Raw genomic sequence first — 26,542 nt, 5'->3', positions numbered from 1 at the left:
GGCTCTGCCAAGCTGGCCAGGACACCCCTGCTCTTGGCTCTGTAAAAACAGAGCCTTCTATTAATATTTAGTCAGGCTTGCCAGTTATTGTACCCCAGTAGATATTAGTAGAGAAAAACGCAGTTGGCTTTGAAGGGACTAGATATTTGAGGCACAAGAGATGGGAGCAGAGATCACCTTAATGCCCATGAGACCAAGATACCCAGCAGATCCAGAGATTGTGAATGCAACATCCAGCATGGAGACCCATCACCCTTAAAAGAAGATTACAGCCACATTCTAAGGTTGAGCTTCCCCAAACATGTATGTACCCTGATTGCATGTGCCCCTACACGTGTGCCTTCCGATCATAGGTATTTTTATTTCCTCTGGCTTCGAAGGCCCTTTACAACCTGGCCCCAAGCTATCTTTCCAGCCTCATTATATACACTGCTCACCTTCCCTCACTCTAAAGTGCAGCCACACTGGTTACATCTCTGTTCCTTACATGTGACATTCCATCTCCCATCACTATAGTTTTCTCTGGTCATCCTCCACACCTGGAACACCTTTCCCTCCTGAAATCTCTCTTCCTTCAAGATATAGCTTAAATAGCAGCCCGTCCATGAAGATTTTCTCAACTCACTCAACTATTAAGGACTTCCCTCCCTAACTACCTTGTGTTTAGCGGCCTTATATTTGTTATGTGTTTATAATTTATATACATACATGTTATCTTCCCCAATAGAATGTGAGCTCTTTGAGCATAGGCATAGTTTTATTCTTTGTATTTTTATCTCCAGTACCTAGCACAGTAGCTGGCTCATAGTAGGTACATAATAAATGCTTGTTGTTCTGTCCTGGGCATTCAGGTTCCCAGATGCCGCCACATCATTCCTTCAGGCACATTTCCTGGCCATACTTGTTCCTTATGTGTGTGTGCCCTTCCATGCATGTTCCTTGATCATGAGTGTCCTCAATTTGCCCTGCCTAATGATGGCATGGTAACCTGTGGAAGTATGTAATGTCTGTGTGCGTGGGACACGAATGGGAAGCTTTTCTTATCGCTTTATTTTCTATGCTACTTGATTAAATGTGTTTTGCTTTGAGTTAAGTCATCTTCTGGTTGGCTGGCAAAAGCAGTTACATAAGAAAAGGGTGGTGACCTGCAGGGCACCATGAAAAGGAAGTAATTTTTGAGATTTTCATACGAAGAATTCCCAGAGGTTACATGAAGATGCTAGACCCATCTTATCACACACATGCAAATTCCTTTAATAATTAATTACTAGATTCAGAATTATTAGATTTAGGCTCTGATGATTTCTTCTGTAAATGGAAGGATGAACTTTTATTCCATATAATCTGGGTTGGTTTGTTTTTTAGCGTATATTAAACTTGACATGATAGTAGCAAAGGCAGTGTGGAATAGCAGATAGATTGCTGGCCCCAAAGCATGGAAGACCTGGAGTTAAGCCCTGCCTCCGACAGATACTACCTTTGTGACCCAGGGCAAGTCACTTAATGCCTCCATGCTCTGGGTAACTCTGAAGTTTGAAACTACAGAGAAGTTGCCCACCTACATTGAAAGAGGGAGCTCCCTCATATGAGAGTTTCCCATGTGAATGAAATCACAGAGCCTGGCCCAGGGGAAGCCCTTAATAAGTGCCTTCTGATTGACTAGTCCTAACCAAACACAAACTGTCCTATCTGTGTTCCCTCTGGGGTTTCCTTCTGTTCTTTTCTGGGGGGTTATTAATGTTTTGTTGACCTTTTTCTTTCTTTTTTTCTTCTTTCAGTGTGACTATCACTAGTCATATACATCCCCCTTTCCTACACTCCCATAGAAGCCCTCCTTTGGAATAAATAAGTATAATCCAACAAGACAAATCCCCACATTGGCCGAGTCTGAAAATGTCTGTTTCATTCCGCACATCTAGTCCAACACCTCTCAGCCAAGAGGTGGCAAGCATGATTTATCCTGATGACCTCTGTCATTGTCAAAACTCCTCATTGTGTCTTTGCACACTTAATCATGCAATCAATTTATTTTTAAAAAAATAATTAAAAATAGATCACATCACTAAAAATTCAGTCCAGGAAGAAGAATTGTGACATAATGAGCCCTAGATCCAAAGACCTGGGTGAAACTCCTATTGGCTGAGTGATATTGGGTAAGTCAATCAACCTCTCTGAGCCTCTATTTCCTCATTTGTAAAATTTGAATAATAATCTTTATTACCTGCCCCCATAGGATTGTCGTGAGGAAAGAACTTTATAAAATTTTAAATATTCTAGAAATATGAATTATTATTATTATTATCATTTGCAATCAATTATTTCCACTAAGACCTCCCACTGAAGTCCTACTCCATTGCTCTAATACTTGATGCAAGTGACAATGGATTCTCAAAGACTAAGCCAACTGAACACACGTTCTAGCGGATCCCACCAAGCTAAAAAAATAACTGAGTACATGTGCAGCAAGTTTGTGTGTGCCTGTCCTCTATAAAATCCTGTCCTAAAATCTAGGCAAATAATACTTACAATATTCTCTAATCTTCTAGTCCAATATCCCTGTAATAAAGTGGGGAAGGGGGAAGTTGAGATTGGTACGGTCTTTTTGTTTTAAATTCCAAACACATATGAGGGATTTGAAAAGACACACACTTTCATGTGACAGCTACAAAAATATATATGATTATGTATCAGTGCCTATGTGTGTACATATATGCATATACATATGTGTATGTATATACTCATATGCGTATGCATGTATACATACATGCATACATACATACATATAGTTTAGTTGTGTTGGACACCTCCCACGAAAAAGAAGAATGGGTTTGCAGTGAAACACCACAAGTCCACTACATTGTATGATGAGTATTCTAGTGTACAAGCTAATATTGTCTCGTACAGTCCCCAGCTGGAATTCTCATGTTAACCTTTTGGCCTCCAAATTGTCTATATTTTTAGACACAGGTCAGATTTAGTTTGGTCAGGCTGCAAGGCCAGAGCAACACACAGGCCAGTGGTCACTGGCTAAATTGCTTCATTGAGCTATAAGAGAATGGGAAATACTCAACTGGTTCTTTCAAACATTATGCCTTAGCCACTTATTAATACAACTTGCTTGCAGAATATCCCTATTAAGGCAATTCCTGTCACTCAACTGAGCCAACTCTCAGTGGAAGGACATGACCAATCAAATAGGGGATGACAGAACTCTTGAGTGCCCTAATTTGCCCAAATACCATCCTGAAGATAATTGTAGCTCATGCAACATCTGTTACAGAGGATGAAAACAGAGGAATTCCAAAAAGTACTCAATAAGAGCCTCAAAATTAAACCAACACATATTTTGATATTTGTTGACTTTGACCCAAAGTTGAAGATGGCAAGAAATATATTGGAAAATATAGATCACAAACAAGGAATGAGAGGTCAAAGATTTGTAGGCCACACACAAGCTCCGTGTATGTATATCATGAATATTTACTTTCAGAAAAGAATCAGAACGCTCCAGACATGCCAAGTACTGAATAATATCACAAAAATAAAACGGATTACATTTTGATGGACATGGAACAACTTGTTCCTGATATGAGAATCATTCCTAAACCAGTTGTTCATGTTCCATAAACACCCCGTCAGACCACCAACTAATTTAAATAAAGACCAAAATTAGTAAAAAGCTAAAAAATGCAAATGAGGAAAATGATACACTAGGCAATTAGAATGATACCAACTTGACTTATTTAAATAAATTGTTAATGATAAAAAATGAAGAAAAGATGCAAAACAGAAGAGCATTGAGACTATAATAATTTCACATATAAGTTTAATCTGTGTAAAAAATGCTACATAAGCAAAAAAGAGCCTAAAGAGACACAGTTGGTCAGAAAAATGTGGTATAGCAGGAGGAGCACTGGCTTTGGAGTCTGAGGCCTGAGGTCAAACCTCACTCCTGAAACTAACTACCTGTGTGATCTCTGGCAAGTCACTTCCTGGGCCTCAGTTTCTTCATCTATAAAATGGGGAGGTTTGATTGACTCTGAGGTCCCTTCTAGCTCCAGCTCTTTGATTCTATGAAACATCTGACTCACTTGCCAAATGGAAAAGTATGGAAGACTCAGGTCACACTGGCTTTGAATAGAAAGACTTTTCTCTAAAAAATCTTACAGAGAAGGATGATGGAATCTAATGAGCAGTGTGACTTTATAAAGGAGAGAAGCAATGAAGGGCAAAAGCAGGTTAAAGAAGTCTTAATGAGAGAACCAACCACATAAGGGCATTGAAGAACGGAAATGGAAGGATGACCAATAGAAGAAAAATGGAAAAGATCCCCAAAGATTTTATAACAGGTGTTTTTCATTATCAAGAATAGTAGAGACACTTCACTTGAACTCTAAATATAACAGTCCTGTATGTGCCTTTAGAGGAGATAGAAATGGTGCAAAAAGGAAGAAAGATGGCAAAAGCGGCCAGATTAGACAAGTGCACACTGAGGAAATCTATGCTTGAAGGTGACACAATTGTGAAGGAATTTGGGGGTTGTTTCACAACATATCTCAAGGGCACCAAAGGCACAAAAAATAAAGTCTCAGACCTTATCAACATTTTAAAAAAAAAGAAATGAAGCGACCAAGAGATTATCAACAGATACTGATATATATATATATGTATGTGTGTGTATATATATATATACACACATACAAATATATCAATAGTACATATTGTGTATGTATATGCATACATATATACATATACATATATATGTATATATATACTTTCTATATACTTTCTATACTTTCCCATCTACCTAAAGTTTTTATGGGAGTTGGTGACTTGAAGTCAAGAAGTCAAATCATAATATCCAAAGTATATGTTCTCTGAGACCTTTAACATATCCTCTCCTCAAATCTAGGGTACACATCAAATTAGATCCAATCCTGCTCTGCTTTTTCACAAATACTAAGATGGAGCCATCACTTTACCCTCAAAGTTTCCATCATCTCCAACCAAATAACTATTCCCTCATTAGTATTATGCTAAATCTATCCATCTTAGAGCCAGACAGATAGATAGATAGATAGATAGATAGATAGATAGATAGATAGATAGATAGATGGATGGATTAGGTAGGTAGATGGATGGATGATGGATAGATAGATAAATAGATGGATGGATGGATGGATGGGTAGAGAGACAGATAGATACATAGCAAAAAAAACAGCCTCCTATCTTTAGAATGGTAAGAGGGGGGAAGGCAGGGCAACTGGAGTTAAGTGGCTTGTCCAAGGTCACACCGCTAGGAAGTGTGTCAAGTATCCAAGGCCGGATTTGAACTCAGGTCCTCCTGGCTTCAGGGCTGGTGCTCTACTCACTGCACCACCTAGCTGCCCCTTAGATGTAGCATTTTCTTGTAGACTTATGAAAGTCATTTGAAAGATTTCTTCAAGCTAAATCATTTTGATGCTTGTAACCTTCCTTCAGGTATTCACTTGCTATTGTTGACTTGTCAGTACTTTACTGTACTGCATAATACGAAATTATTTTACTAGATAGAAAATAAAACATTTTCTGTCAAAGTTAAGAATATCTAAAACACTTTTTTATTTGATTATTTTTGGTTTATTATTTCATTGGTGAAGGAAATTCTCACTGAGGAAATACTTTCAACCACTGGAAATGGGTAATTGTTCTGTAACTCAGAGTTGTCTGGGGCACTGAGAGTTGAAGTGACTCAGGTCTTCCTGACTGAGGAAGCTCTCTGTCCCTCAAGACAAACTGACTCTCAATACAATAGTTACATAGTAAAATGAACATATTTGTAAACATCACTATGAAACATCACCATTAACAACTAAACAAAAGTTCTTCATTTAATAACAACCTCAAAACATGAATTTAATTGGAAAAAATACAGTTTTAGGGACCCTTCTTTTGGAACTGTTGTAGGCACAACTGTCTTCAGTTCCAAAGGCAGTTTTGCCTAGGTAAGGGAGAACAAACCCTAACATTAATCTTGCTAGTCACAGAAAGGATCCTTTTGAAATTCAAATAAAGCATAATTGCTTCTTTTCTACTCCCAACAAAATGACTGCATTGTGCAGAATGCACAGAAAAGGGCAATGGCCACTGTTGGCCTAATTAAAGTATCTTTTATTTCCAAACACTATTAATTGAATGCATTATGAGGTGAGAATTTTTGATTAAGGTTAGGCTTGGCCCAACCTCAAAATATAATTATCTCAAGTCTGATATTCCATTCATTGATCATCTTCTGATTTAAATTCTGAAAAAGACCAAACTGAATGTGCTTGGCCCCTTTGGAAATGTTCCTAAAGACACACAATTCCAAACTTTTGAAGCAACCTTGAGATGAGACTATACCATACATATATGTGCATATACATATGTGTATATACATACATACATGTATGTACATATTCATAGATAGAAGCAAATACAAGCTTCCCACACGAAACACATTCATTATATATTTGAAAATATGTCCCAGAATCTGGCTTACCTTCTGATTATCTGTTCATCTACAAATAAGTATTTCATTTCAAGGAGTCTTACATAACCAATTTTCTTTTTCTTTCTCTCTTTCTTTCTTTCTATTTCTTTCTTTGTCCAGACTTGTGATTATATCAGTATAAGGACCTCCCAATGAAGAAATTAATTCTACTAAGGCCCATCTGAAACTGTTTTGTAATTTATGTTCTTACAGAGCTTCAGGAGACTCTGAAAGTTTAAATGACTTGCCCAAAGTGATCAACAGGGTCAAAGGCTGCAGAGAGGTCAAGAATAAGCACTGAGAAAAGGTCATTAGACCTTGTAAGTAAGAGGTCATTTGTAACTTTGGTGAAGGGAGTTTCAGTTGAATTTGAACTTGGGTCTTCCTGACTCAAAGGATGACTATCTACCAAGCCAGGCTACCTCTCTAATTCCCTTAGTTAATCAAAATTAAGTTTCTGTTTAAGTATATATAACAGCTGAAAGATTCACTTGCATTTTGACCAATGCTACTTCAATCAATTGGATATAAAACAGGAAAAATCATTAAAATCCTACGGAGACAGAATTGGCAGAAGAATTTTTCTAAGAAGCCTTGAATATATTTACCATTCAGCTTTATCCTCTTAACCAACATATTTGTAAGTTTTTATTTATTCATTTTAGTAAAGAAGGTTAGTAATAGCCTTTTTCACTTAAAAAGTCTGTCTAACAAACTTTGGAAAGAACTTTACACACAAGCGCCTCATAGTGCCTCAGTATTACTAAGTCAAAAGAAGAAATCAATCTCAGTAATTTTTTACCTATGAAAAAAACTGAAACAAAAAGAGAGAATTTAATTTATCCAATATCAAACTTGGTGATTCAGTTCCTGCCATGTCAGAACTTGACACTGACATTTAGAATTTGAAGGTCTATGGTATTATTAGGACAATACATGGGATAGAGCATGACTTAAAAATAAAGTATAGGAAAAGTAAACGTAGGCCCTGGTGTGATTTTGAGGTTTGAGCTCCCATCCCTACTTAAAATTATCCCCGCAACCAATGCTTCAACCACTAACATTAGTGACTCATTCCTCTAAGGTAAGCTTTCTCTGGCCCTACAAAGATTTCCCTGAAAACAAATATTCCTCTTGTGGAGGGGAAGCATATTAAATTCAAAGGCATGATGGGAAAAGCATTAGATTAGGAATCAGGAGACCTGGATTCCAGTCTTGAGATTCTCATTTATTAGCCATTATAACAGTGTAAAGCCGCTTTATTTCTCATGCCCACGTCTGTTCCTCCTTTAAAAAGTCTTTCAGTAGAACCTGCCAATAACTCAAGCTAGTGTCCTCTCTAACTTTCCTCCCATTCTTAGAGAAACTCCTAGAAAAAAAAAAAAGATGTCTACACTTTGCAGCCTCCACTTCTATTCCTCTCACTCCTCAAGCCTTGGCATTCTGCCTTCTGACATCATCACTTGACTGGAATTGTTCTTCCCAAAGTTGCCAACCATTCCTTAATTTCTAAATCTGATAGTCTCTCATGGTCATTAGTATTTTTGATTCATCTGCTGAAATTTACGTTTGTAGACTACTCTCTCCTCATGGATACTCTCTCCTCTCTCCTCTCTGGGCTTCCATGACGCTACTGTCTTCTTGACTGGTTCATGAGCCATCATGACTCCTAACTGGGATTGATCACCAAAAGTCTCACATTGGCTCCATATGCTTCTCTTTCTGCATGCTCTCTCTCTCTCTCAATGACCTCATCAGCCCCTATGGATTTAATAATCATTTTTATGTTGATGACTTCTAGATCTACCTATCCACTGAGATTCAATCCTCTATCAAAAATTGCCTATTGAACATTTCAAACTGAAGTTCCGAGAAACATCTCAAACTCAACATGTCCAAAACAGAACTCATTACCTTTCCCCCTCATGACCACCCCTCTTCCAAATTTGCCTGTTTTTGTCAAAGGTACCACCCTTCCTCCCAGGTTCACAAATGTCACATTATCCTCAAGTCTTCAGTCTCCTTCATCCCACATATCCAATCAGCTGCCAAATCTTGCTATTTCTACCTCTACCACGTCTCGCATATAATTTCTTCTCTCAACTCACAGGGTTACCACCTTAGTTGAAGGTTTCATCACTTCTTTCTGAGATTATTACAACAGCATCCTAATTGATCTCCCTCCCTCAAGTTTCCCCAAACTTCAGACCATCCTCCACTCTGCTTCCGAGTGATTTTTCCCTAAGCACAGATCTGATCACATGATAATCAATTCCAGCAGCTTCTTCTTACTTTTAGAATCAAGTATAAAATTCATTGTTTAGCTTTCAGATTTCTTCACAACTTTGCCCTAATCTATCTTTTCAGTCTCACTGTACATTATTCCTCCTCCTACATTCTTTGTTCCCCACAAGTTGGTTTTGTTTCTATTCCTCACACATGACACTCACTCCATCTCCTCTCTTTGCATTTTCTGTCCCCCGTGCCTGAAACTGACTTCACCCTGCCCACTTTTACCTACACCTCCTAGAATCCCTCTCTTCCTTCTAGAGATGGCCTGAGGATTACATTCTTTGTGAAGTCTTTCCTGATCCCCTGAATTGCTAGTTTCCTCCCTCTCAGTATACCCTGTATTTAGCTATTTTGTATTTTTAAGAATTTATTTTATATATGTATATATATACATATATAAAATTGTTTTCCCACTAGAATTTAAGCTCCTTGTTAACAGTTTCATATAGTGTATTTTTCTCCCCAGGACCTGACACAGCACCTGGCACAAAAATAGGTAAAAAATTATTTTTGATTGGACCTCAATTTCCACAATCGTAACAAAAATGAGTAATCTTTGTCCTACCCTGACTATCTTAAAGGGTTGTGAGATGACAGTATATGTGAAATACTTTGAAAATTATAAAACACTATTCAAGTGCAAGGTATTACTATAATCACTATTATCATTATTACAATAGGCTTTACTGATAATAGCAATTATTATTTTTAATTATTAACTGTATCTGTCTCTTTTCTTGCTGCCTTCAAACATACCTGTAGTTTCCCTATCCAGAAAAAAAATTATCACTCAATGCTGACATCCCCTCAAGTTATTATTATATAGCTCTCTTTTCTTTCATATTCTAACTCTCAGGAAAGGGAGAGGGGGAGAGGACTGTGTATGCTCATTGCTTCCACTTTCTCTCCTTTCTCCATCCCTTGCAGTCTGGCCCACCATTTAACGGAAACCAGTCTCCCCAAAGTTAACAATGATCTCTTAATTCATAAGTCCAGCATTCATCTTCCCTGACCTTCCCATCACAGTCTTAGACACTGTTGGCCCATCCCTCCTTCTGTATGCTATTTCTTCCCCGGGCATTTGTGACACAGCTTTACCACAGTTCTCTTCCTCCATATGTAACCAATCCTCAGCCTCCTTTGAACGATATCCTGTCCTGATCCCTCTTCTCTTTTTCCCTACACTTTCTTTTAGTGATCTTAGCAGCCCTCTTGGATTCAGCTACCAACCACATATCCAGTTCTCATCTCTCATACTCCTTTCCTTGATTTCCTTTAAATCCCAACTAAAATCTCACCTTCTACAGGAGGCCTTTCCTGACCCTTCTTAATTCCAGTGCCTTCCCTCTATTAATTATTTCCTATTAATCCTGTATATATAAGCTTGCATTGTATATATTTGTTTGCATTTTGTTTCCTTCATTGGACTGAGAGGTCCTTAAGTGCAGGGACTGTCCTTGGCCTCTTTTTGTATCTCCAGCGCTTAGCACAGTACCTGCACATAGTAGGCACTTAATAAGTTTTTATTGAACTGAATTGAAGTGAATCAAATCTCTCTCCTGTACTACAGTTCTGCATCTCCAACTGCTTGCTAGACATATACACCTGGATTTCTCATAGGCATCTTCAACTCAACATGTCCAAAATAGAACTCATTATTTTCCCTCCTAAACCTACACGTTCTTCTAGCTTTCTTATTCTTATAAAGGGCATCAACATTCTTCCAGTCACCCAGATTCACAACTCAAGAGTCATCTTCAACCCTTTACTCTTTCTCAACCCCCATATCCAATCAATTGTCAGTATTTTCAGTTATACTTCAACATCTCTTTTTTTTGAGGGGGGAAGGCAGGGCAATTGGGGTTAAGTGACTTGCCCAAGGTCACACAGCTACTAAGTGTATCAAGTGTCTGAGGCCGGATTTGAACTCAGGTCCTCCTGACTTCAGGGCTAGGGCTCTACTCACTGTGCCACCTAGCTGCCCCAACATCTCTTGAATACACGCTCTCTTCTCTACTCACCCCACTCTACTCTAGTCCAGGTGCTCATCACCTCTCCCCTGAATTATTGAAATAGCCTTCTAAATGGCCTCCACACTTCCTGCTTCTTTCCTCTCAAATCCATCTCCACACAGCTGCCAAATTTATACTTTTGAAGCACGGCTCTGACCATGTCACTCCACTATTTCATGGACTCCCGATAAATCCTTTTGAAATCTGGATCTAGATTATCTTTCCAGGCTGAATATGAATTATTTCCCTTCAGGTTCTTTCCACTCCAATTAAATTGTATTCCTTGTTGTTTCCTGAACATGCTAATCCATTTCCCACTTCCATGTCTTTGTACAGGCTTTCCTCCATTCATGGAATGCTCCCTCTTACTTTATCTCCATCTCATGGAGCCCTTAGCCCCCTTGAAGGTACATTAAAGTTCCATCTCCTTCAGAAAGCCTCCAGTTTTGTTCACCCTCATGTCACTCCATAAATATAAATACATATATAGAGAGAAAAAGAGATACACATGTACATATTCATGTATACATATATGTGTAGGTATATATGTGTACATACACACATACATATATACACATGTATCCTCTAGTTACTTATCTATGAGCATGTTGTACATACCAGTATACACACACACATACACACACACACACACACACACACACCCTGGGGAGGGGAGAGTAGATATACTTCCAAGCTCCAAGAGCTTACATTACACTGTCTCTCACTCTTTTATGTGAATCCCCAGTACCTAACACAGTACTGATATACAACAGGAGTTTAATGAATGTTTGCTGATTATTAGTAACAACGACATCGACTTCTAACTCTTTAGCATGAGTGAGATTGTCAAATTGCTTTGCTCCCCAACATAAATGAAGGGGAGCATGGGTCCCAGGAGAAAGGAGATGCTGAAAAAGGTAGTGAGAAGATCCAATGCAATCATGACACTTCACATTTTTTATTTCAGTCATCTCTGATTTTTTGAAGCTTAAGGAGAAGAAAGATGAATGAGTTTCTGAGGAAAGGGACTGAGCCAAAGCAGGTTGAAGAAATGGGGAATGTGAAGAGATCCAGAGATCATTGTGAAGGCTTGGATTTAAAGGAAACTACCTAACTCACCTATTTTCCCTCTTTAGCATCAGAGTAAGAGTTAAACAATGAAGCACATCAAACATTTTCAGCATCCTACTTTCTGGGAAGATCGGGTGGCTGAATTGGTACAGACGGTTGTTTTCTGACTGTAATACCCATGTAGACTTTCTCATAATTGCAGGTGATTTTATAGCAGCAACACAACCCCTCCCATCCGACCTTCCTCCTCCCTCCTCCTTTAAAGTGCCTTTTGGTTAAGGTTCTCAGTTGATTGTAAGTGGTCACCAGGATTCTTCTCACCCTATTACTGAGCCCTCAGAGACCAAATAACATCTATTCCTTGTTCTAGACTCGAAGGGCTGCTTTGCTTCAAAGTTAGCTTGGCTTCTTTTTCCCTTCAAAGCTGGGGAAGCTGCGAAGCTACTGGCTCCCTCCCCAGCATTGGCCCTGGTAGTTATTTGGTTCCGACTGCAGCTGTTTTAAGAAGGCTTCACACTTAGGCTGAGTCTCAGAAAAATCCACACCCATCCTTACGGTCCTTCTTCTACCCTACTGCTTACTCTTCATCCAGCCTGCTTCCCAGTGACACCTGAAAGTCCAGATCTGTGCAAAGTGTAGGGTGACCAAATGAAGCATCTGGGGCCTTGCTGCTCTCATCGCTTTGAGAAAAAGAGAATAAATATCTGTGATATTTTTTCCCACATATCACAACAAAAGCATTCTGGTTTAACACTGGATGCACAAATGCTTTGACATGGTACTGGTTCTAGACACACAGCACCTGAATTCTTTCTTTACTCATGATACATAATAAGTAAGATAAAACAGCACCCTCACGAAGAAGCAATGAAACAACTTCTTAGTCTTGCAACCAACCAAAAAGAAAGGCCATCACTTCCCCCACTCAGTCATAGACAATGGTTAAAAAACATCATGCCAACCTTATGACCCCCATCAAAACAGGGGAGGAAAGTATCATAAAAGAAGTAGCTAACAAATCACCCTGTCCTTCCACACATTCTTGTGACAACTCATTTGCATTGGGCCATCTCATGTCAATCCATATCCTTGTTACAATTATGTTAAATTCCCAAAACACTGCTCAATCCATAAACTCAAAACAACAGCCACAACAAACCATAAGCGTATGTCCAACAGCATATGAAAATCCACTACATACTTGCTTGGTCCACATTTCCTTTTTTTCACTCATTAGGTTTGGTTCCCCCATTGCTAATGCAGGCCTGTTTCTGGTTGGATTGAGTCTGAGGAGAATCCTACAATCAGTGTCTTCATTCAACCTCAAAAGTGTTCACCACTCCACAGAAATATTCCAAGTTTCTCCAAGGGAACCCAGGGATTTCATGGTTCTGTACTGACTCCATCAATAAATGCACAGTAAGTGAACAAGGTCTATCAGCGACCACATTGAGCTACATATCCCAAAGAGATAAACTGGACTCCAGACAATAATCAGTCAAGATGTTCCAAGGTAAGATCCTTAAAAATTATCTTTAATTGATGCCAAGTATGAACAGATAATAAAGTGACAGAAGCAAGGAAAATTGCATAGATGAAAACTATGCACTTCAGTTAGGCTCTCGACTCATAACATTCAATGTCCTCTAACTGACAAATCAAAGGGCTTTGTGAGAAGAGGGGAAAGTGAGCAGTAACCTGAAAATGAGGTTAGCAGTTTGCAAACTCAGGAAGCAAAATACTGCTTTGTCAGCTTCAATGGTTTGTTGCCCTGATGGTGCACTTTAAATTAATACTATTCATTTTCTATTTTAACCTTGGTGATGAATACTTTATTTTTAAAACCAGAGGTATGTTGTATACAGCCCATATTATCTACCTGCAGCTGTTGAATACACGATTTCCACAGTGCATTAGAGAAGAAAAGTGCTTCTGCATGTTAATGGAAAGGAAAAACTTTTCAGCTGGCATATTACATGTCCCCTCCCCCCACCAACTCTCCTACCTCTCCCAAACCCCTACCTTTATTTATTTTTTCAAGGGTTTGAGGTTTTGTTTTTCCTAAACTGTGGGACACAAAACTTCTTTCTTTGCACTTTCTGTTTTGTGTTGTGGAAAACCCAAGTAGCCTCCCAATTAAAGTCACCCTTCAACTCAGGCTGTTAGCCCTCAAACTAATAGTCTTGTGGTGGGAGGACCTCCTTAAGAACCCCTTTTGGATGTCCTGGCAGTCCCAGGAAAGTCTATGGTAGTCTTACCTGTGTGAGAAGATGGTTTCTGATCCTAAATACTTATATATTAAGTAAAGATTTAGGGTTTCAAACCGAAACCTTAAACCTTGAAGCTTATTCAAGGTAGATGAGGAGTTTTAGCTAATTAACACATCATTTGCTTCTTTGCAAAATGAAGTGTGTAAGTTTCTTAGTAGCTTGCCTGAGTGATGAGGAAGAAAAAAAAATTTACATATATTTCAAAGTTCTATACCACAAACATGAGCAAAATAGTCTGAATGGCAGATGGGATTCTACCTCCTGATGCCACCAACCAATACAGATTCTAACTTGATTTCATTTTTATTTTTCTTTAATATGAAAATAAAAATCAGGCTTGACATACCAAACTCCTCATGATTTAGTTTCCTGCTTTAAAAAGTTCAGACTGATTGTTTGGCAGTTGCATTCTTCCTAACAAATTGTACAATGGATGGTTACCACCCACCAATTCTCACCGCTCCCAAGAATATGCCATTCCTGGAAGAGAAAGGAGAATTGCCTTCTGCTCAGTCTTTCTTTCATTCTTTCTGTTTTACACAACTGAGTTATCTATCAACCAAACAAGAAGTTAAAATTATGAGTGTTTGTTTCTAGATGTCTCACAATAAATGGGGGATGGGATAGGACCTTTATTTCCTGCCTCCTTCAGATGTGTTTTCTCTTATTTGGAAAATCTGAACGTGATGCACGAAATAAAAGAGGCCCTTTCTCCTACAATGGAATCAAAATTCTACTTAAGGAAACACATCCCTCACTCAATGTCTGATGATTATTATTTCTAAGTGAGTTAGGATAGTAATTTCCCTTTGTGCTTCAGCTCTACTTTAATGGGAACTAAACCATCTATACAAACTCCTTTTTTAAGGAAATGATTGATTGTCCATTAGCCATAAGTTCAAGAAACTGCTGCTGCTTAACTTGGTTTCACTGGGCTAACCCACTACCAAGGAACTGAATGACTGATTTCATAACATCAACTTTTTTTTGGTGGGACACAGCAAGTCAAAAAAATAACAGAAAAGGTTTATGGCTATAATCTGTCTTCTACACATTCAAGGACAGAGGTGATTTAATTTCTTTGGTCGCTTCAAATCTGTCGAGTTAAGATAGCTCCTTTCAGAGCTTCTTGGTACACTAACAGCACTGGCAGGGACCAACATTTCACCCTATTAAACTAGGGCCCCTAAATTCTAGAAGGGCTGATTTGTGAATATCAGCCCTTTGGAAGTTTTCTCCCCCTGGAGAAAACCAATATTCAGAACATGAGCCGTATCAGTCTCTGGGGAAGGAAAGGAAAAAGGGCAAAAGCCAGTCAAAAAATAAACAAATAAGCCAAAGGGTATTAATTCGATTCCTTAACAGGCAGCTTTGTTAAGTGCACCTTCAGGTCTACAAATACATTTCAGCCCTGTAGTAGTGCAAGGAATAAGAGCTTTTGTCAAACTTTGCATGCCTATACTACACAAAATAATCCCTTTAAGCCATCCTTGTTGAATTCTGGACATGAAGTAAGAATGGGTAAGGGACATCCAGATTCCCCACACCACCCCCAAACTCTTTAGAACTCACCCCAAACCCTGGTCAACAGGCCCATCCACATAGCTCTTTCTCCTCTAACACATGCAGAGAGTCATCAGTCCAGTGGACAGGCTAAGGTGAAGGCTTCCGACTCCTAGATACACCTAGCAGCCAGTCAGTCACCTCTGCTTTGGTCCCATTGGCTGGTCCTTTCAGCATCCATCCCACAGCACTGAGTGGATTATTGCTGTTGACTGAGTATAGTTGGACACAGGAAGTTGTGCGTTCTAGACCTCTGAGTGGAGATGATGGATGAGAACATTCTTGGTTGTTTTGTAGTTGTTTTTGAGGGTGGCTTTTTTTCCTCCCCTAAGCAGGGAGTTGTAGAGAGGGAGGGAAGATCGAAGGGGAGAGTGATGAATGGCTGTTGGTAAGGGGGAAGAGTGGGGAGGAAGCACCACAGGCTCATTCTGGAGAGGTTTCTCATCCTACAGTCAGGTCCCTTCCAATTATCACTGGAAGGTCATGTTCTTTCTTTCGGTCCCTCTTCACATAGGGTGTGTCTGTTTGTATCCATCGTTCAGGCTCATAGAAGCCAAACAAGCAAAGAAAATGTCTAAGTTATTTTGCTTTAGCTCAGCAAGTAAGCCTTGTGCACGATTATATTATGTGAAGTGCCTTACTGTACTGCCTAGAGAGGAGGGAAGGACAGAAGGGAGAGAGGAAGAGGAGAGATCCCTATACAAAGCAGGACAGGAGAAGGAAGTGGTCAGCAGCAGGCAGCCTCATGCTAAATTCAAAATGAAGCTCCATCCCCACCTGTGTGTCCTTAAAGATTTTTGAGTGCCTCTCAGTTAAGTGACAGCTGTTTGTCTCCAAGGACCTATGCATTTCCTTCCTTTAGCTGATCCATAAGCAGACCACCACTCTGAGGTTGGTGATTGGGGCAGGGGTTGTAAGGTGTTCAGTTAATAGAGGTGGGGGCAGATGGATAAAAGAGAGTAGAAAGAAAAAAAGTTTTAACTATAAAACTAAAGGAGTTGAGGTGGGAAGGTCACGGAAAAGGTTATTTACTGAATTATTCTGGATTCCAGAATAACAGAGGACTAAGAGGAGGAGGGGAATATGAGAGGCATGGAAGAGCAAAGTACCTGTACATGATCTGAGGAGACACTAGAACTTCATAGGGACTCTGGCAGGAGTCAAAATCCCAAAGAATTTCTCTCAGTTTTTTAGAAGAGGAAAGGAGACATTGAGTCCATTGTCCGTGTTCAGTCTGAAGCTGGGTCTCAGGCCTCAGGTTGCTGTCAACATCAGACTACCAAAGGGAAACTGGTCCGTTGATGACACAGGACATGGTTGTTCTTGTTGTCTCCTCTCTCCAGGAGTCAGTATGGTATGGTCTTCTCATGTTGGTGGAGGTAGGGATGGGGGGGAGTGAGCAGTGAGGGAGGAAAAGTGGTGAGGGTGGAAAAATTAAAAAAAAATGCCCCAGCTCCTCCCCTTTTACCCTTCTTTAACTTTGCAGCTGTTTTAATGGAGGCACTTTCTGCAATTCAGTGGGTGCAGGATAAAGGCACTAAGCAACTATTTAAATAAATTGATTTTCTTCAGTAAGTTCTCAAAGGGAGTACCAAAGTCTCTAAAGACCTCAAATCATAACTGCAAAAAAAAAATCATCTATAATTTGGATGCGCACATTAGATAAAGAGTTTCATTTACATTCTAAGAATGCACCAAAAAGCATGCAGTATTGCACCATTTTTTGTTTTGTTTGTTTTTGTCTTTAGCTATAGAGGATACTGTTTCTTAGGTGTTGCTATATATAACTTAATAGCTTTTTTTCCATATACTTTCCCTTTAAGGGATGGGAATATTTTATCCTCTTTCTGACAACACCTGCACAGAAACCAAACATTTCCCTGAGCAAAAGCAGGAAAATTCACTGAGTCCCCCTCTCCCTTCACTTAGTTTGGGCCCTTCATATCATAAACATTTTTTTACTTATTTTTTTCTTACTGAAATCATGCATTAATGAATTCAAGTTACACCTTAGTCAAATAGGCCATGATGCGGAATAATAGAACATGCTTTGAGCTCCAAAAAAAGTATTGTTCCCATTTGACTAACATATGCACTTAAATACAGTACTTTAAATTACTAATAAAATAGGTAATAAATTAAGGAGTGCACTTTTGGTGAATGCAAATGAAAAAGGGCCTATTTTTAGAAGAGTTAGTTCAAAAGAAAGCTTATCCCCTATTGTTTGAGGTAATGATCCCCACATGCGATTATAAAATAAATAGTGTCAAATTCAAACATGCGTACATTAAACTCCATTTGTTCTCTTGCAACAAAGGGGGGAGGGGGGAAAAAAGATTTGCATCCAGTTCTTTTAAGTGAAGGGACAAGGAGCTCTAATGGAAGAAGAAAAAAAACTTATGTGTAGTTCATCTGCAGTTAAGAAAACTTAGCAGCATTGCAGATGTCTCAATTGATTTTTTTTTTTCCCTAAGAAAAAAAAAAAAGGAAATCTTGGCTTGGGTAAGAAGGAGAATGGGGCAAAGAGGGAGATCATTAGAGATCAGGCCCAATATTATGTTTATAAGGTGCTATGTGGCCCATTCATGACTTACTGATTTTTCAAGAGGATAGATACACTTCAGCTGATTCAAATGAAAACGGCCAATATTCACTATGCTTTTTGGTCAATTCATTTATACATATATCTTATATGTATAGATAGTTGATGCACTTTCTTTGATACACTGTTACTGTGCATTTTGCAAAGATTTTTAACTGGAGTCCCATGCATATTTCATTTTTATATTTCTAAATGATCATCTGTTTTTAAATATTTCTTTAAAATTAAGTTAAACAAGCAGAGGGATGAAAAACATTTCAATATAGAGAAGCGTATGAGTCTTATTTTACCTAGACTAGTTCAAAAACTGTTCATTTTTTTTACCAGTTATGGAAAATACCCTTTCTTTTTCTTTCTTTTTTTTAAATAAAATGAAAATAGTATTTTTTATGGATCCTGAAAGCTTCTGGTTCGCTGAGCCAAAAAATCTGCAATGCAATAATGCATTTACAGGTCAATAGAGCATTCAAAGACTATTTAGTAAAGTATCTACAGAGTGTGACATAGGTCACTAGGTTTTTTGTTATTATTGTTATTTGAGGTGGTTTTTTTTTTTCTATTAAGTCTTTCAAGTTGCTAAGTGGAATTTGTGTGTGTGTGTCTGTGTGTGTGTGTGTGTGTGTGTTACTTTTTTAATTTTTTTAAACATCCGTCAGGAGCTTGCTCTTGTTAACACAGTTTTGGTTAGCTGTAGTGCAGTTGCCAGTTCTGATATTAGCCTGTCTATAATGGGCTATACTATTATTCATATCCTCTTCAATTTCCATGTATTCAGATTTGCTGATGGTAGAGGAGCTACGGCGACTGAGGTCGCTATCAGAGGCTAAGTTAGGGGAACTAACATGGAGCAACTGAGCCTGTTCTTCCCCTTCAGTTTCTCGGTGGTAGAAATAGTTGAAATTGGACACAATGACAGGTACAGGCAGGGCAATTGTCAGCACACCAGCGATGGCACACAAGGAGCCCACGATCTTGCCTCCAATTGTCACAGGGTACATGTCACCGTATCCTACAGTGGTCATGGACACCACAGCCCACCAGAAAGCGTCGGGGATGCTTGAGAAGTGAGACTCAGCGTCTTCTGCCTCTGCAAAGTATACAGCACTAGAAAACAAGATAACCCCAATGAAAAGGAAAAAGATGAGCAAACCTAGCTCTCTCATGCTAGCCTTGAGAGTCTGACCTAGGATCTGGAGACCCTTGGAATGGCGGGACAGTTTGAAGATTCTAAAGACCCTTACCAAGCGGATGACTCTCAGGATGGCCAGTGAAGTGGCCTGCTCACCCTTCTGGTTGCCCTCCTGCTCTGCCATTTCAGTGCCCAGGGTAATGAAGTAGGGGATGATGGCCACGATGTCAATGAAATTCATGATGTTCTTGAAGAAATCCGTTTTGCTGGGACAGGCAAAGAAGCGTACCACTAGTTCAAAGGAAAACCAGATGATGCATAATGTTTCCACGATGAAGAAGGGATCTGTAAAAATGTTGGATTTGTAGTAGATTGTTGTGTTGTCGCTAGGTTGGAAGGCGCTGAATTCCCTTTCTTCTTTTAGCTCAGGCAAGGTCTCCAGGCAGAAAATAACTATAGAGATGAGGATTACCATGACTGAGACAATAGCAATGACCCGTGCAGGCCCAGAGCTCTCAGGATACTCAAAGAGGAGCCACACCTGGCGCTGGTACTCCTTCTCTGGCAACGGGCGCTCTTCCTCCTTAATGAAACCCTCATCCTCTCGGAACTTCTCCATGGCCTCCTCACCCAACTCATAAAACTTGATCTCCTCAGAGAACATGTCCAGGGGCACATTGACAGGTCTACGAAGGCGCCCTCCAGACTGGTAATAATAGAGGATGGCATCAAAGCTGGGCCTGTTGCGGTCAAAAAAATACTCATTTCTCAGGGGGTCGAAATATCGCATGCGTTTCTTGGGATTCCCCAACAATGTGTTGGGGAACTGAGCCAGGGTCTTAAGTTGTGTCTCAAAACGCAGCCCAGAGATGTTGATCACCACCCTTTCACAGCAATCATGGTCGTCATGGTCTGCTGGCCTTGGGTAGCTGATGTCTTGGGGATGGCCCTGGGCGGCAGAAGCCTCCTCCACGTTCTCTCCGGACATCACCGTCATGGTCTAAGCTGGGTGGAAGGGTGTGGAGCAGAGAGGGAGGACTGGGGTGGTGAAGATGTTGGAAGGAGGGGGGGAGGGTAACCAAGTGCTCCCACCCCCCACCTAGAGTGTTTGAATCCGCCACCCCTTGGGGAGAATAGCTCAAGGGGAGGAAGGAAACTAATCTGGGCTCTATAGATTTACTCTCACCCCAACCTAGTTTTTCCCCAAATTGGAATCCTCCTTCCAGCAGCACCTGTCTCCTGTTCTGTTGTGGGGGTGTGTTGTTTTTCTTTCCTCTCAAGGTAATGCTGTTCTGGAAAACTTCGACATTGCTTTTTTTGGGGGGTCACCCCTTTACCCCCGCCCTAAATCGTCATAAGAACAGGACTGGGTGCCGCGTCAGCTCAGCAGTTTCCCCTGCCTTCCATTTCTCCCTCTTTCTCTGGTCTATCCTCCCTCCTACCCCTCTTCTGCTGCCTTTTAAGCTCCCACCAGGGCGATCGATGGATGCTGCAGAGAAATAAAAAGTGATAGGGTGGTATAAAAAAAAAATCAAAAGCATTCAGACGGAACGCATCTACAGAAATTGAAAAGGCACATACATCTTTCTACCTTTCCTGTATCGGAAAGCACAAGGCACACACACACACACACACACACACACACACACACACACACACACTTCAAGTTTTCTAGATTCTCCTGCCCACTTCCCCGATTCCCCTATAGCCGATCTGTTTACAACTTCATTAACAAGTGAGCCCAAAGGTGGGGGCTCTCAGAGATACAGGCTTCTCCCGCCCCGCTCCCCCTCACCCTCTCCACTCTGATTCGTGCAGCCAGCCCCCCGAATGGCGGAGCCCAACCGGGCTTCTCTTCTTACCTGGAGGGGTGTCTGGGCAGGCGTCAGTGGCGATGTTGAGTCGGGAGAAGAGTTCCTGTTGGAATGCGGCAAGTCTCCTTGGCGGCGGCGGCGGCTGTAGCAACAGCAGCATCCAAAAGGCGCAGTGGCAAACTCAGCCTCCAGCTCTCTCCTCCTGCGCTCCTCTCCTTGCGGAGAACGCTTTATAGGGCCGCTGCTGCCGAAATATTTATACCCACTCCCATTTCTAACAACTCGAAGGACTATGCGGACAGGGAGAAAGATAGGACCCCTCTCCAGTTCCAAGTTACTTGGGTTGCTGGAGAAGGAAAGGGGTTGGGGGTGGGGGAGTGGTGGGAGTGGGGCGGAGAGGTACCTCTCCAAAAGCCCTGGAATTAAAATTAAAATTAAAAACAAAAAATATCGCTCCCCCCCGGCACTCTAGGAGTCTCTGCTTCGCTTCTGGAGGGTTGAATCCAGGCTGTGGGCGGCAGGAGAGAGCCGCCCCGGGATCTACATAGCTACTTCAGCACCTCCACCCCGCCTCCCGCTAGCTTAGTCCTCCAGGAAGCTCCGCTGGACACCTGGGGTTTGGGAAGCCTCGGAGTCGAGCGGGACTATTGCGGTAGTGACAGCAGCCGCGGCGGTAGCAACGGCAGAGCGGCGGCGCGGTCCATTTCTGGACCCTGCAAGATCAGCAGAAACCCGAGGAGGCGCCTCTGGTGCGGAGCGGGGATTGGCCCGCCAGGGTCGTGGGATGGGGAGGGGGAGGAGGAAGGAGCTGGAGGATAGAGAAGTGGGCGGAGGATGGGGAGGGGGGGTGCAGAAGAGCGAGTTTCTCACCCTTGTCAGCCATCCTTCTCCTCCTCCAACAAACAACCCCCCCCCCCGAACCTCCTCCTCTCCCTCCCTAGCCCATCACAATTCAGAGCCCCAACACGCTAAACTACCCAGCTGCGACCTTCCCAGGGGATTTAACATTGCAAATGACCACTTTAGACGCAATGCAGGCTGTAGCACTCAAGGCAAGCAGAATCCTTGGTGGCTTTTATGTGGATGCTTATATAGATGTGTCGGTTCCGCATTGAGTCTCTTTAGTCACCGTGTGATGCATTACTGGCATACTTCCCTTCTTCTACTTCCCTTCTCCCATTCTTTCCCCCGAAACCCCCTCTCCACCTTCCCTGCACCCACCCAACACGTTCTCCACCACCCCAAGAGCTTCCGTTGCCTAAGGTAGGAGTTTTACTCCAAGGCAGCTTCTGCTCTTTCCCTGGCAGTTAGAGCAATGCATCTTTTGGGGTGCGAAAAGTCAGAAATCCTGGTTCACTTGGGTTTGGGATATTCTTTAGAGGAAGAGAGGGAATCATCTCCTTGCGTCCTAACGTGGGTATGAAGTTTTCTCGTTTATTTTTAATTAGACAAGATATGCCTGCCTGGTGAGGGGACGGTTTCGCCTTCGCTTTGTGGCGTATCCTGCCATGCCAACTGAAAATCAATTGAGTGGAAAACCCGGCTGAACACCCCACAAACAAACACTGCCCTTTCCTCCTTACTCTCGATCTACTGTTTTCCCGGTAGATCCCCCTTAAGGAGCCACATGCCCTTGCCACTTCTCCAATCAGGAAGCCGCCCCCAAGGAATCGCCAGGCGGTGAGATGCGGGGTAGGACGCAGTACTTGGCACGAGGAGCCTGGGCGCATAAGGCACACGGCGCCAGCTGTGCCCCCGTAGGCGCTGCGCCTAAACCTGCAGCAGAAGGGAAGCCAGAGAGCACACTCCAGCTCTTCAGAGCTGCGGCTAAGGCTCTTAAGAGGCAGAGGAAAAAAGCGGGAGTCGCCGGTGATTGGTTCTCCTTGATGCACTGGCACCAACACCCCCACGCACACACATCCCCCCCTTCCTCTGCTTACACTACACCACCACGTCTTTAATCAAGGTCAGTGGCCCCAACCTCCCTGTTTGGCTCACTCTAGAGGATGTCTAATGGATTCCATGCTTCCCTGGACAGTTATAATAGCAGTTCAGCGGTTACTAGAAGAGAAAGAGTTAAAGCTTTCCTTTTTATTTATGTGTTCTCTTCCCCCCCCCCCCCGCATTCTTTTTGAGGATGCTGAGGTATCTTATATAAGTACCTCTTTCCCTCAGTTTTAAGCTACCAGATACCATCCTCTCTAAGTACTGGGATTTCCCTCCATCCTAACTACCTAGAACGAGTAGTTGTCCTATTAGGTGCTGTATGATTTGGCAAACATTTGGGCTCTGAAATAAAAGAGAATTAGGCACGTTGTTTAAGTAGTTTTATTTAGAGTTCTGCTCCTAAAGATAAACTAAAGTCAAGGTTATTCCCCTGGGGATCCCTATTATATCTCCCTATGGAATGTAAGCTCCATGACTCTGTCCTGTTTTTGCATTCCCAGACCCTAGCAGAGGCACTTAATAAATGCTTTTTGAGTTCAGTTGAATTGAATGCCCATAGAATCTGTCTTCCTGATCTGGTCTGCCAAAGGCAGATTCTACTTTTGCTGACTCAGCATTTGGCGATTGCAGTCTTAAAAGAACTTGAGTCTAGAAAAAGACGAGGTGATCCAGAAGAGTTAACATGGCTTTATCAAAAATATTTCATGCCTTTTTTTTCTACGGGGTTACTGGCCTGCTGGGTTTGAGGAATGCTATAAACATAGAGTTTATATAAGTTTTATTAAACATTTGACAAAATCTCCCATGCTGTTCTTGTGAATAAGATGGAGAGTTGTGGTCTAGAAAATAGTAGGAAGATTCAGAACTACTTGAATAGCTACACTAGGAAAGTATTCACTCTAATGGTTTGCTGTCAGCTTAGGAAGAAGTCTCTAAGAAGAATGTCCCAGGGACCTGGACTTGACCCTGTGCTATTTACCATTTTAATCATTGACTTGGATAAAGTCTTAGAGGCTCATCAAATTGGTATATGGCACAAAGCTTGGAGGGATAGTATACTAATGAGAGGGGGAGGGGTAGAATTCCCAAAAAGATCATGGCAGGCTTAGAAATTTCAGCCAAAATTTAAAAGATGAAATTAGATAGGAGAAATGTAAAGTCTTACATTGGGTTATAAAAATCAAGTTCACAAATCAAAAATAAAGGGGACAGGTATGCTTAGAAAGCAATTTGTCAGAAAAACATTTGGGGGAGAGGGTTAGTAGATTCTAAGATAAGAAAAATTAGACAGTGTGACATGGCAGCCAGTGAAGATAACACAATTTTAGGCTTCACGAAGAAAGTCAAGACTGAATTATGCTCTGAGCAGATCTCATCAGGAGCATTTTATTTAGTTCTGGGTGCCACATTTTAGGAAGACCTTTAATAATCTGCACAGCATCTAGTAGAGGGTAAGTAGGAAGGTAGAATTAATGTCATATGAGGATCAGTTGGGAGGAACTCATGATTACCTAGCCTGGACACAAGAAGACTTGGGTGAGATCTGTTTTCAAGTAGCATAGAGGCATGGAAGAAGAATTAGATTTCTTCTAGTTGGCCCCAGAGGGCAGAACTCAAAGCAGCAGGTGAAAGTTGCAGAAGCAGATTTAGTTTTGATTTAAGGAAAAGCTTCCTAATGATTAGATCTATCCAAAAATAGAAAGGGCTACTTTGGAAAGTAATAGGTTCCCTCTGACTGAATGTATTCAAGCAAAGCCTGGACAACCACTTGTCAGATATGTTTGGGAGAGGATTCTGAGTTGGACTAAATGTTCCTTCCAATTCTGAGATTCTATTGATCTGTGATTCTGGGATTAAATTAGGCCCTCTCTTCTCAGGTTCCAGGTCCTATTAGGTATTACTTGTGCCAAATAAAGAAAGGGCAGAATTCACCCCCAAATTTTTGTTTGTACTCCTCTTTGCAATTCTCTTGTTCTATTTCTGTATTATGATTATTTACATAAGCATTTTTGTTGTTGTTCAGTCATTTTTCAGTCATGTCCAGCTCTTTGTGACCTCATTTGGGGTTTTCTTGGCAAAGATACTGGAGTAGTTTGCCATTTCCTTTTCCAGTCCATTTCACAGATGAAGAAACTGAGGCAAACAGGATGAAGTGACTTGCCCAGGGTTACCCAGCTAGGAAGTGTCTGATGCCAAATTTGAATTCAGATCTTCCTGATTCTGGGGCCACTTAATCCACTGTGCCACCTAGCTACCCTACATAATCTTCCCCAAATGTAAATTTCATAAAGGCAGGGACCTACTCTTATCTATCAATCAACAAACATTTACGAAGCACCTACCATGTGCTGAGGTAGGTACAAATACAACAATGAGACAATTCCTGCCCTCAAGAAGCTTATATTTTACTAAGAGGATACATGTTTACAGATAAAATAAATCAAGGATCATTGAATGATAGGATTGTAGACCTAAAGCTATAAGGGACCTCCGAGGCCATCTACTCCAATGTTTTCATTTAACAGATCAGGAAACAGACCCATGGAGGTAAAGTAACTCACCTAAGGTCATACAGGAAGTAAGCATCAGAGGCAAGTTTTGAATTATATCTCTCCATGTTTTAAAGAAAAGAACAGAAGCTATCAACTTATCTAAAATCTAGATAAACAGCATTGACAAAATTCTCCCGGTCTACTAACCCAGAAGCACCATCAACTAGGGAAGTGAGATAAGTTTGACTATGGAAACTTTTTACAGCCGTGATGGTTCTCCGTGATCACCATTTCAGTTCGATTCAATTCAACTCAACGAGGATTGGTTGAGCATCTACTATGAGTGCCTTACTATCCTGGTGTTAGGGATACAAAGACAAAACCCAAACAATTCCTGTCCTCAAGGAGCCTACATTCTACTGCAAGGCAGTAATATGTGCACAAGTTAGAATATAGAAAGTAAATATGAAGCAATTTCAGGGGCAGGAGGGGAAGTACTAACAACTGAGGAAGATCCCAGAAGGCCTCCTATAGAAGGTGGCACTTTGAACTTTGCTATAAAGAAACTACTAAGTTTACTAGGCAGAGGTGAGAAGGCAGAGAATTCTGTCATGGGGAGCAGCATGTACCAATGAAGAGGCAGGAGAAGGAATGTCATGTATAGGTAGGCATAAGTAGTCCCATTTGACTGGAATATGGAGTGTTTGAGAAGGAGCTTATGATCAACCTGGAAAGATCAGTTAGAGCCAGATTATGAAGTGCTTTAAAAGATAACCAAAGGATTTTGTATTTGATATGGGGACAATAAGGTGTCAATGAAGCATCTTGAGCATGCCAGC

General features: G+C 41.1%; 1 protein-coding gene across 1 annotated transcript; it reads right to left on the bottom strand.

The window, feature by feature from the left end:
* Positions 1-18,960: 18,960 nt before the first annotated feature.
* On the bottom strand, positions 18,961-20,490 carry KCNA1 (potassium voltage-gated channel subfamily A member 1). The gene has a single exon (XM_036762129.1). The coding sequence runs from the start codon at positions 20,445-20,447 to the stop codon at positions 18,963-18,965; it is 1,485 nt and encodes a 494-aa protein (XP_036618024.1). The 5' UTR covers positions 20,448-20,490; the 3' UTR covers positions 18,961-18,962.
* Positions 20,491-26,542: the final 6,052 nt, after the last annotated feature.

The sequence above is a fragment of the Trichosurus vulpecula genome, chromosome 5 (assembly GCF_011100635.1).
Source record: "Trichosurus vulpecula isolate mTriVul1 chromosome 5, mTriVul1.pri, whole genome shotgun sequence".
Lineage (NCBI taxonomy): Eukaryota > Metazoa > Chordata > Mammalia > Diprotodontia > Phalangeridae > Trichosurus > Trichosurus vulpecula.
This window is presented reverse-complemented; position numbering and strand designations above follow the sequence as displayed.